The 13,331-nt window shown below is 38.3% G+C and overlaps 1 protein-coding gene across 2 annotated transcripts in view; it reads left to right on the top strand.

Annotated features, from left to right (window-relative positions):
* Positions 1-12,160, top strand: part of SIM1 (SIM bHLH transcription factor 1) — a 48,769-nt gene extending 36,609 nt beyond the window's left edge. For both annotated transcript variants that reach the window (XM_068184145.1, XM_068184146.1), the window contains 2 exons: positions 6,339-6,744; positions 9,401-12,160. In XM_068184145.1, coding sequence (XP_068040246.1) covers positions 6,339-6,744; positions 9,401-10,131 — 1,137 coding nt within the window. In that variant the 3' untranslated portion in view covers positions 10,132-12,160. The remainder of the gene's footprint in view (positions 1-6,338; positions 6,745-9,400) is intronic.
* The last annotated feature ends 1,171 nt before the right edge of the window (positions 12,161-13,331 follow it).

Raw genomic sequence — 13,331 nt, 5'->3', positions numbered from 1 at the left:
AGTAAAAAGACATCTGCTTTTGGAACAGGAATTATTTAACTGAGCACCTAGACATGAATTTATAATCTTAAAACTCTACCATTTGTCAGAGGTTATTATAGCTCACATGTTCATACATGTTTCTGTGGGTTGTTAAAAAAGCCTTTCTCTTGAATCCACATCATCAAACAATTGTAATCAAACTGTTTAAAAGAATTGGAGAAGGCACATGCAAATCATTCTAAATTCAATTTTTATTACTATCTTTGATATAGTGTAATTACATTTCATCTTGCTTTATACAGTCCTTTACAAAGTATTCATTTGCTAGCAGGACAATCCCAGCTGAAGGCTTGTTATCCTTCCACATCTATCTGATTTCTGAAAGTATGACCTCCTTATTCTTTTTGTCACAAGAAAAAAATACTGAATGAGCAGTGCAACATTGTGACTTTTGGTTTATCAGGGATTGTTGTCTGAAGGCCCAGGGTGCTTAGTCTCCACTTTATTTTGCATCCTCATTACCAGCTGCCTGATATTAAAGTCACATATTTCATCATTCAAAAAGAAGCAGCCATGTTAGTTGCCAGTATCTTGAAAAATGGTCATACCATTCATTGCAGCCCATCACCACAAGTAAGGCTGGCAGCTTGGCTTTGCCTCCTTCTCATCCTTCTCTACCACTGAATAAACTGTTGAAAGACTAAGAGAAGCTGCTGTGAAGAACATGCAGCAGGTGGTACAGCCTGAGTCCCTCAGTCTCCTGCCCATGTAATTTGCCAATCAGTAGAGGAGAATTAGAGTGTGACTTAAAAGTCACAGCTGAAGAGCGAGGTCACGGGTTTCGGCTTACACAGAAGCCTGAGCTGTGGTGAGGAAAGGAAGCAGGAAGTTTACTAGTAAAAAATGGCAGCGGGCAAAGTACTTCTTAAAGTCCAGGACACCTACGAGATTTTAAATTACATAATTTCTTTCCTATTTTTTTTTCCTTTCCTTTATCTTGTTCTCTTCCCATTTACTTTCCTTCTCTCTTGAAGAGAAAAAGAAATCATATGCTTTATTGTGTGCTGACTGAGAATCCTTCACCTTGCCAGCTGTGTGTCCCTAAGCACATGAGATGTGAACAGTATGAAAATTATACTAATCAATTTCAGCTGAATCTTTACTACTAGGGCAAAAAGTGGGTGTCTCGGTCATCTCAGAGAGTGTTGATGTTTTTTTCCTCAATTCTTATGCAAAAGTAAACATAGCATAATGTGGCTCTTGCAGACTCTTAAGTGAAGCTGAGTTCATTGAACTGGAGGCATTGGTCAGCATCTGATTAACCCTGTGTGCTGTTAGTAACAGCCTGTGCTGTTAGTACAGTGGGCTAGTGGGTTCTGTGAAACCAGCCTCAGGCAGGGGGAAGGGCAAGCAGAGAGGAGAGCAACCCAAAATTCGTGGCCCAGCTGCAGAATTTTCTCAGAGAGTCTGAAAAATGCTTTTCTAGTCCTGCCCCACCAGAGAGGTGCAGAGCTGAAAGAGATGGTGGGAAAAAAACCAAAAAGGCAGATAAAGGTTTGATGGATATTTGCAGAAAAAGGAAATCATGAGTTGGTGAAAAGATGTCTGTAGTCTTCTCCCACAACAACATCATCATCATCATCGTCATCGTCATCATCATCCTCATCATCGTGAGGGCCTCCCAAAATCTAGCCCTGCACCTTTGTGCTCCCAAAAACTAGCCCAGGACCTCATTTATTCCATACGCAGGCAATAGCATCGAGACTGGAAAAATATTTTAATTATGATCATCTGAACTGCTTTGGAGTTTAATGTCCCATTAATGACGAATTTATTAAAAATGTTTAACTTGCTTGTTGTCTGCCTGCAGTGGAAATGTTTCATGGTGAGATCTGGATAAATGCTTATTGCTTCATATCTCATCTTAGTTCTTAGATAAAGATTTTATATATATTTGTGTGTGTGTATATATATATGTATGTATGTATCTCATGAAAGCACTCATACAAATAAGGATGTACCCAAGAGCTGTTGAATGGAGGTATAGGAGGTATAGGTATATATTAATAAGTAGGTATATAGGTGTATGTATTAATGCATCAGATTTCAGAGATATATTAATTTTATATCTCCTTTAGATGGATAATTTGGATTAATTCTGCAATCCATCTCTATTTGGGCATATCCCAGAATGGAGTAAAAAATAACAGAATCAGGCAGAATTCTAGCTAGCCTGGCTTTTGTTTTGTTTTAATTTCTTCCTGTAGCCTAAAGCTTTGGCAACTTTTAGTGTGTTCAAAAGCAAAGCAAACCCCTCTTTTTATAGTAAACATAACTCCTGGTCTGGTGAAGAGTCACCAGCAGTGGGGGTTATTTTAATGGACATGCTGTATTACTTTAATCTAAGCCTTTCACCATCTGTTGTGCTTATAATAGTGAATGTGAAAAGAGCATATTTTTCATTTCAGGATTACATTAGTAAAGTGTAAGATAAAAGTGATTTAAGTCATGCATATGTTCTTAGTACAATGCAGCCTGCATCTGTGATGTTTTTTTCCTCATGGTTCAGACACAAATCAAGAGAAAAGCTGTTAATGCTGGTGTAGTGAAAGTTTTTCATGGAAAAGAGGGGTCTGTGAGGGTCTCATCATATATTTAATATTTATAATGATAAAAACCTGAGTAGGCTGCCAGAAAATTGTATATCTAATAATATCTGTTGTTTGAACATCTGGGGTGGCGTGTAGAGCAGGCTGATGTTGTTGTGTATGACAGGACAAGTCCTCAGGCCAGTGAGACACCTGTAGGAATGGATGGGCAGGCAAAAGAAAATCACACAAGAAATATTAAATTGTCTACTGGCCTAATACACTTCCATGGTCTCTCATAAAGTAAGTTCCCTTAGACATGGAATTTATATCTTCCTATTTCCTTGTCTCTTTAGCCCTCCTGAAGTATTTCCTTGAATGAAAATGCATCAGTGATGGCCCACAGACATTTTCTTTGTCAGTGCTAATCCTGCTGGTGTGCTCTCACTGTGATTGTACACTGGATTACCACTCTGGAAGACATTTCTAATTTTCAGAGGTAACAATTCTGTTTCCAGAGACCAGCTGGAGGACCATTTAATTTATGTTTTGTTATTTTTTATGTCAGATGACAATTCAAAAATCACCTGAAGGGAATTCAGATGTTGCCAGTTTGAAGTCCTTTATCACTATCTACTGATTCAATTTTGTCAAAAACCCAAAAGTAATAAATTAATCTTGCCTTCTGACTCCTGATAGAAGTCAGAGAGCAGAAATTAGCAGAAAATAAAATGTTTCTGCTGAGACATAACTGGGATTGAATAAAAACCCAACTGATATTAATTTGCCATAATTTTCATTAAATATGATTCAATTTTTTATGGTCTTTCATCACTTGACATATGGGAGCCTAATTCTGACTTGAGAGATAGTGTTTCCACTCCCATTTCAGTAAAGCAATATCTTTGATCACCCTTTCATTTCTCCCCCATCAACATGTCACACATGCCCATATTTGAAGTCTCCACCTGTCAACATCAGATTCCCAGAAGAGGCAGTGGTTGGACTGCAGCAGTGGAGGCAGCCTGAGGATGCCAGATAGAGATATGGCTGGCTTAAAAGGAAATTAGACATATTTTTGCCCTGTGTCTGCTTATGTTGCACCTTAGGAGTAAGTAGTCATATCAAACCTTGGCAGAAAATGTGGGCCCCAAGCAATTGACTGTGTTAATTTAATTCTGTCCATGGCCTAGGACCTGCCACGGATCAGATCTCAAATAATCTTCAGTCACACCAAGTACAAAGAAGATGAGTCAAGTATTGTTGGTCTTGATACGTGCTTATATGACATCACACAGTGCATTTGTGAGATACTAGACATAAAACCCTATGAGATAATTTCCCTTTCTTTAAGAAAAGTGCACAAAGGCCTTTTGTGATTAGGTTCAAGATAAAAGCAGAAATTACACAACTTTTCAGTTAACTGAAGATATTCCCTTCAAGAGAAGCTATGTTGGACACTGAAGTGTCCTATGAAAATGATAACTAATAGAAGAATACCTAGTAGTGATAGGACAGGAAATTAAGAGTTTTCAGTTTGAAAGATTCTCTTGCATTTATTATAAATAGTCCAAAAAAGAAATTTCATTATAATATTATTAGAAATTAACTTTCCTTGTCCTCCTCATGAAAGAAATAAGTACTAGAAGTTTTGTTTTTAATAAGAAAATAAATGAACTCTTGACTTTTCTATATTTGCATTTAGGCTTACACTATATAATATTTCTGCTTAACTTTTAAAATTAAAAAAATCTGGTTTATACAAGTCAAACTCAAAAAGAGCATTAAAAACAGTTCTAAAATTAAAAACAGATTAAAATGTAGTTTTCTATTTTGATTTTTTATTCTAGATTAAATTTACTAACTGTTAATCTTGTTAATAATTTCTTTTTTTTTATTACAAACTGAATTGTATCACATTTTTGTAAATAAGCTTACAGTAATTTTTGTTTTGTAAAAAAGGTTACAATACATTTTTGTAAAAAAGCTTACAATAATTCAGCTGTTTTTTATGTAGGTGTCTTTGTGATTAAGCAGTTTGTAGATGTTAGAACTGAAAGGATAATAGAAGGGACAGATGCTCCATTTGATGACAAGAACACTGTGGTGACTGAATAAAGTTCCTAGTTAGTGTATGTTGAGTTACTGGCATTTACAAGAGCCCTTTTGTGGCTCTGTAACTATCTAAACTTCATGAAAATTCATGTTTTTCCTTTAATCTCTAAACCTTTGTGATGAGTATCGTGGCACTATACTTTCTGATTTCCTCTGTGTCTACTGGTAGGCTTGTTGCCTATGGGTATTCTTCTGACAACTAATAACAAAATACAATTGACTTCCTCAAAGCCATGACCCTTTCTTTGTTTCCTTTAAATAATCTATCATGTTCACAACCTAAACAGTATTCACAAATATAAACTAGAATACTGAAGCAATGCCCAATTAAATGCCAAAAACTCTACTGATGTTGCACACATGGTTTAGGTTTCTCTAAGTCAAACATCTGGTAAGTACTTTAGATTGGTAAGTGCATAAAACCTTGATCCTGGCTGATAATGAGGAGTTTCATAGCAACTTAATCTAATGAAAAGGAAGGTAACCTTATGTTAGGCCTATTAAAAGAAAAGGCAGAGTGGGCATATGAAAGGTGAGTGATGGAATGGGAGTATTCCAAGGTTTCATGTTGTAATATGTTGATTTGTGACATGAGTGTGCAGTGCTGAAGAGGTGAGTATGTACAGCTTTGGTCTCATCCCAGCCCATAATCATGGGCGAAATTGATTTAAAATTGTTCCGTGAAGTTTGACAGTTCCAATAAATAAAAAGATTTAAAAATGAGATAGCTAAATCCTAGGAGGTTTAATAAACATTCTTTTCCCTTCCCAAAAGGTATCCAAAAGTTGGAAACATTCATTATTAATATCTAGAAATCTGTGACATTTAACTTAACCCTTACTTCTCTCCAAACAAACGCTCATGTTCCTGTCCTGACTAATTTTCCAACAACCTTCTACTTGCTTTTCTGTGTTGGGAGGGCCCTGCTTTAGTGAGGGTGAAAAATGCTCACTCTGCCTGCTTTGGTTAGCAGTCACCTTTACTGGCAAATAATTTCTGGATTTTCCTTGTTCCCATATTGCAATAGAGCTTGGATTTTTAGCTTCCTACCTATCTGCCATCACGTTAGAGCTTTACCTTTCAGAAATGATGGTAGTGCCAGCTTTTTCCTCCTAATAAGAGGAAAGAAGTTCAAAGATGCAACTCCAAGTAAGAAAAAAAATATTGACAAACAAAATATAAGGAAAAGAGAATGAACTCCTAGAAAAAAATCCTTCAAATACATTCGGTTTCAATTTGACATGTGAGAATGCTCCAGAAGCAGTGTTATTTCAGTCCCTTTTGGAAGTGTTTTGCTGAAGTGCATTGGAGCACCTTAGCTGAGCATAAGCACAGCTTTCAAAGCAACAAGAAAAACCTGGACATACTAAAAATATATTGAATCGCAACATTGATGTTTCTGAGCCTAATATTACACATCATAAAGGAGATGGCTGTTAAGGGCCGACATGGGATGTTTTAGATTTTCATGAGGTCTGTCCTGTCATCTGTGAGCTCATTACAGAGTGTTGTACAGGAAAGGACCAGGAGCCCAATCAGAAGGTGCAGACACGCTCACAAAAAACACACTGTCACATACACACTCTGCCTTCCCAGCGCAGTTACTGGCTGATTTCACCCAGGTGTGGTAATTGTGCTTCTGCTGTTTTGCAGTATTCTGGATTTCACACTGAGAGATCCGAGTCTGACCACGAGAGCCAGTGGGGTGGGAGCCCCCTGACCGATACGGCTTCTCCGCAGCTCCTGGAGCCTGCGGACAGAGCGAGCTCCCAGCACCACGACGTCTCCTGTGCCTACAGACAGTACTCAGACCGCAGCGCGCTCTGCTACGGTTTTGCACTCGACCACTCCAGGCTGGCTGATGACAGGCATTTCCACACTCAGGCCTGTGAAGGAGGCAGATGCGAAGCTGGCCGCTATTTCCTTGGCACGCCGCAGCCGGGAAGGGAGAGCTGGTGGGGCTCTCGTTCAGCGTTGCCTCTGACTAAGTCGTCCCCTGAGAGCAGAGAAGCGTATGAGAACAGTATGCCCCACATAACGTCAGTGCACAGGATTCATGGTAAGACATAACAAGGATTTGCAGCAGTGACACCATCTCAGCTGAAGAAATACGACAGTAACATACAGCTGTTTATGTGAAAGATGGAAAATTAGATGCTTTTGGTGTATGTTCTTGTCTCAGGGATCGCATCTGCAGAGATAAGCAATACTTAAAATTCAAGTTGAGCTTTATAGTCTGGCTTATAGGAAGCAAAATATAATTTTGCTGTATTTTCATTGTGAAATTAGAGTGGAAATGTGACTGGGGAGATTTTAAGCATGATCTTAAAAATATAAACAAAATAATCCACTTGATAAAAAGTGGTTGTTATTAGACTTAGGATCAAGACACTTCAGATGGAATATATTTAGCAAAAAATTATAGCTAAATCCAAGTTAGATATTAAAAAATCTTGAAAGCTGTTGGAGAAATTGTTCCCTGAGTGACTTTTTTCCCTACTGGTTATTACTAGATTCTGTATGATTTGATGTTTATTTAAAGTTGGCTATTGAAATTGACAGTTGTTTTTGGTTTCAGATATTTATCCTTAGCGATAATTTTTAGCCAATTTGAATCTATCCATCCTTTCAGCACCAAGCCTGAAATTTTGTCTAGTTTCTGACAGGTTGCAAACTCAGTGCATTAGCACATTTTCAGTGGCTGAAGCTAATAAAAAAACCACAGTGAAAGCCTTATACTGGGTTTGAAAATGTCCAAAGGTTCTTGGTTTTAAAATTATGGGCTTAGTCTTGGAAGACAGTAACTGGCCCTAAAGTCAGAATTCAAGGTTATAAGGATGGATGCAACATAAAAAAAAAGTTTTTCTACAAAAAAGTCTATCAAAACAAACGTTGCCCCTAAAGAACTCATAAAAGCAGATTACATTAGTAATATTCCATTGATCTGCAGAACAAGGCTTTGTAAACAAAAAGAGCTATTCTGTTTTGCTCCAATCTGAGGAAAAGTATGTTGAGATTAGAAAAAAATATTAAATAGCAAGTTCCAGGAAATACAACCAGAGAAAAAACAGAAAATGAAAGGAGCAGAAAACTTTGCAGATTAGGACTGTTCTCCACTTTTCCTGTAAGAACATACCTCCTTCCTTGTGTCTGTTCCGTGCTTCTGCCCTATTTGTGTTTTTCTAGCTTTTTCTTCTCAAAAGAAGAGACTCTATCAAAGTATGATAATTTGCTGGCAAATTTTATGCATGATAATTCTTGCTGACCATAGAAGTATCATACTGAGGAAATGGAACATACAAATGGAAAAGTGTTAGATATTAATTCCATGCCTCTTTCAAGAATAATTATCACAAGTGGATAATATAATTTGGTTTTAGTACGTTGTTTGGCTTTGCTGTAATTTCAGGTGTTGCAGGTTTGTCGGTTTAGTTTTTTTAATATCAAGTGTAACATTTTTCAGTAGGTCTTCAGTCTGCACGTAGCTTTGGAGGAAAAACCTGACTAGCCCTGGCATTTTGGGTCTAGCTCTTAAGAGGATGTGAAGGGTAAATTCATGTCTGTGTGCAGTACTTCCACAGCAGTGGTAGGATATTTTTATTGCAAAAGCCCATCACTGATTTTTCTAGTGAACTCTGCAATGCAGTGGTATTGGTCTGCAACCCAAGCAGATCTGTACGCCCTGACCCAACACAAAACAGGGGAAATTTCATGTGCTAGTCTGAAAATGGGTTTGCTTTGAGGAGTACTGTCAGCCAACCCAAAGTGCTTCATTCCCAAAGAGGACTTTGTGTGTGCCAAGGCAGAGGCACTCATAAGTAACATGTGAAGGTCTCACACAGGCCCTCCTGCAGGAATGTATCTCAGCAAATCAAGCCCTTCATCATAATGTTGACCTTTCAAGTTTTGGGGCCACTCACTTTCTTCCTGGTGAGGACTGACAGGTATGGTTCTGTCCTTTCAGCTACTTGCAGGCTGAACACCTTCTCTGATATGTATATGGGCCTTATTTTTTAAAGAGAGGTAAGAGTGTCATCATATTTTCCCATTTCAAAAGCAAATATTTATGCATGGGGATATGACATCACATTTTTACAGTATCCCTGTCTAACAGCTGTGGGTTCTTGAGCTTCTGAAGAAGAGTTCCCTCACCACTTGTGGTTATTTATTGTTGTGTATCCTGCATAAAGTCTCTACATAACCACAAGCTATTTCTCAATGCTTTCTCTGTTTTAGCTCCTGGAAAGGCTTGCATGTTGTACATTTGTAATTCCCTGAGATTTTTTTTTCACCATGGCCCAATTCAGAAATTGTTGATGCAAAGAGGTTGTAAGGGGCCAGGGGCCTGAACACGGGCATTGAGGGCACTTTGACATGCCCTAGGATACCCTGCCTGGCCTCTAGCTGCTCTGAAAGACAGAGTTGCCTTCGAGTTGCTACCTGCAGGGCTTATGCTGGCCACCCAAGAGTGTATCAGGTGGCATCAGATTCCTGTGTTGAGGTGCTTAGATCTCTTTGTTTATTTTCAGCTGTGTTACTTGTTTCAAGTGGAGACACTGGAAACTAGAGTTTGTCACTGCAAAGCAAGGGGTCTTTTTTGCTGACTTTTATGACCCACCTCTGAATTGATTTTCTGTGTGTGAAATTAGGTTCAGATTGCATGTTCTTCAAGATCACTTAAACCTCAGTGCTTGTCTCCTTTCTCTCTTTCCTAGGAAGAGGACACTGGGATGAGGACAGTGTTGTTAGCTCACCTGATCCTGGCTCTGCCAGTGAGTCAGGTGACCGATACCGTACTGAGCAGTATCAGAACAGTCCGCATGAGCCCAGCAAAATTGAAACTCTAATAAGAGCCACCCAGCAAATGATTAAAGAAGAAGAAAACAGGCTACAGCTGCGGAAAACCACTCCTGACCCACTGGTCTCCATTAATGGCACAGGGAAGAAGCACACTCTCTGTTTTGCAAGCTACCCTCAGCAGCAGTTGGCAGCGGACGTCTGCCGTGTTCCAACAGTTGCCAACACTCCTCCTTGTGAACACATCCAGCAGCGAGATGGAAAGATCATGAGCCCACATGAAAATGACTATGACAACAGCCCCACAACTCTGTCTAGGATAAGCAGCCCCAGTTCTGATCGAATATCAAAATCTAGTTTGGTACTTGCTAAAGACTACCTGCATTCAGACATGTCCCCTCATCAAACCCAAGGAGACCACCCAGCAGCCTCTCCAAATTATTACAGCTCCCACAGGCAGTACTTTGATAAGCATGCTTACACACTAACTGGATATGCCCTGGAGCATCTATATGACACTGAAACAATTAGAAACTATTCACTAGGCTGTAATGGATCCCACTTTGATGTGACTTCTCACTTAAGGATGCAGCAAGATCCAGCACAAGGACACAAGGGAACATCTGTTATAATAACCAATGGAAGCTGACAATTTTCTTTCTAAAAACTTTCGTGCTTTAAAAAATAACCTTTGAGATCTAATTGGAAGATATTATATGTTTTCATGCCCTTGTCCTTACCAGCATTTTCCATACCACAGTGCACTAGAAAGAAGAACCCAAGGTTTGGGGGGATAAGTTAGGTAAAACACATTACTTAAAAAAAAAAAAAATGCACTGGCATGCAGGGTTAGAGTAAATGGAGCTAAACTCAAAGTTGGTGCCATGCATGCTGAGAAGGATAGAAGAGGTTCAGGTAGGGAGTACTTGTGGCAGAGCAGTCTATCTGCATTGTGTAAGAGGTGTTGTTTGGAAACACTGCCAAGGGCAGATCTGAACTGCAGAGGTACCAGGCAACAGAACTGCTATGCACTCTTTTTACACAGGAAGTTGGGATGTGTTCCTTCAAAATACACAACAAAATGTGTATTTCTGGTGATTTGTTTACTCCCCAAAGGCCAAGTATGTTATGCTGCTGTATGGTATAAAGCATCTGTGGCTGACCAATATAACATCAAAAAAGGGAGAAAGAAGAGAGAACTCCTTGAATTGTTATGTCCTTGTGTACTCACAAACATAGCTATTTACATATGCTTGATTTGAAAAGAGTCCTTATGATTAGTATGGTCAAATATTTACTTCTACTGTATTAAAAAGAGAGGGGCTTTCTCACTGTAGTTTTGAGAAACACAAAGGGCTTGCTTGTATTGCTGTAGAGATGGGAGATGGTTCTCATGTTTTTGAAAGGTTGCCCATGGTGGGTAGTGGAGTGAAATGGAAGAAAATCGCCTGGAGAAACAGGGAGAATAGACTGGAACTAGGAGTGATCTAAGAAAAACACTTAACCCTGTAGCTATGTATGCCATTTAGTAATAATTATAAAATAAGGAAAAGTGGCTGAATAATTAAGAATTAATTTAAAACACAGAAGGAACTCAATAGAATAATAGAAATATTGCTGTAAAATACAAATGCAGTTGCATAAATGTAAAAATACATGAGTCAAGAACAGGCAAAAACTCTTTGGCAGTTTATCTAACTTCTGATAAAGTTTTGGAGTAAATTAAGAGAGTATAGAGTATCATAACTACTCTGTCTGAAACACAGTGAAGTAACAGGCATAACCTTGATAAAGAAATATGAATTCTCTTCTTGACTGCAGCAGATGATTTAATGAATATCAGAAAATATTATGGATATCAAAATCAGCCATATGTACATAAAAAAGCAGCAGAAAATCAGTGTTCCAAGGAATTAAATTGTATTAAGAATGCTGGTATTATCAGGCCCTGTCCTGGAGTTATACAAGACATCAAAAGAAACAAAGGAACATAAAAATTTTTTTTAATAACCACATGAACAAAGACACTGATTGATTGGAAAAGAATAAATGCAAACATATGCTAAAAATGTAAAATAGGGCGTTTGTAGTCACAATTGCTAGACCTGTCCTTTTTTTAATGGCATTTATACAGTCCCAAATTTGACTGCAACAGGAGGGACCACTGCTCCCTCTTATGCCAATGTGGAGGAAAGGGGACTTGAGGTGGTTACTAAAATGAGATTAGCTCTAAGACTAGCTTAATTTGTAACATTCAGAAGCTCAACATATGGGACTGAGTCATCAATGGGACTAAATATAAACCAGCATGCTATGGGTGGGTTAAAAATACTGTTTCCAAATAAAACTAATCAGAAGCAAAAGCTAAATAATAACATTATAAACCACGTAAGTAGAGATGTACTTGAAAGCAGAGGAAATTACCTCTCTGAACTTGGAATACTGTGTATACTCCTGATCACTCCAAAGCAGATTGTGAATCTTGAATTGAGTAGTACCTTACTCCATAAGCAACCTTTGTTGGCTGCAGTGTGATCACTCCTGGTGAAATGCACGTTGAACACAAGGGAGAACAACAGAGTCTGGTCTTTATTATCTAAACCTCGTAACAAAAAAGGTGGAGCAGAGCTCAGCAAAAGATAAAGAGACTGAAAAATCTAATAAAAACTTTAAATAAACTGGGTCTGTCATCTTTGTAAGGGAAAGGAGTAAGGGGTAATGTCACTGATGTGCACCAAACTCTGCACAGAGGAGAGATAAATAATGGTCTAAAACTATTTGAACTAGCAGCAGAAATGAGAGACGGGGCACTGAATGATAGCCAAGGCAAAATGAGAACAAAATGATTTGGCAAGAAGTTTATTTGACTCGTTGCCAAATGGATAATGAAGGTCAAAAAGAGAAGCACATAGAATTTTTTTTGTTTGTTTTAAGATAACAACAAGGCAAATAATTGAGGGGAAGAAAAACGCTGACAACTGTTAAATGAGAGGAAGAAATGGACCAAAATGGACTTATTTCAGCCCAACAATTGTATATATTCCTAAAGCATAGGAATAAGAAAGTATTTTTGATACATTTAATTCTGGATACATATTTATTTCACTTGTTCCTATGAATAATATGAATAAACTTGTACTTGGAGTCTCATTTTACAGTATTAAAATACAATTTGCAAAGTGAATTAGAATAGAGGTACATGGTATCATACTATCCCTACAAGTACATATAAAACCATACCTAAGTGTCAATATTACTTTGTATTACAAAAGAGTCTCCTAAACTGTTTGAATGAATAGGGTTTTCTCAGCACTCAAATTTCTTGGGATCATGAAGCACCCTTGCTATCAAGCTTTTAGTTAGAAGGCAACAGAGTTCTGCAGACCAGCTGCTGTTCCCTGGCTGTGGTCTAATGGCCAGGAAACCACACTTTGGTGATGTTGCATTTGCATTCTGACAGGCACCTTTGAAAAATAGATGACTTATAAGAACAACAGGCACAGCATATGATGCCACATGATCTCACCTAGGAAAAAAGGCCTGTGTGCTATGCAATAAAAGTCCCCCATCCTTATTTACAGTGATCCCAAGACAGTAGTTATTCATTCCTATTTTCGATAGTTCTAGTCCGCTACAAAGGCAAAAAATGCACTGTAATGAATGGAATAAATCAGTAGAGATATCTCTACATGCAGCCATGTTGTGCTACAAGCAAAGGCTGAAGCTCTCTCTCCTCATGGGATTCCAGCAACTGGCAGTCCTTAGCACTTCAGTACAGTGTGTTGGAGATTAATGTCTTTTGTCAGCTTGTTTGCTATCCTGCTTCTTTAGATAGCCAGGAATTTCTTC

This window comes from Anomalospiza imberbis, chromosome 3 (assembly GCF_031753505.1).
Source record: "Anomalospiza imberbis isolate Cuckoo-Finch-1a 21T00152 chromosome 3, ASM3175350v1, whole genome shotgun sequence".
Lineage (NCBI taxonomy): Eukaryota > Metazoa > Chordata > Aves > Passeriformes > Viduidae > Anomalospiza > Anomalospiza imberbis.
This window is presented reverse-complemented; position numbering and strand designations above follow the sequence as displayed.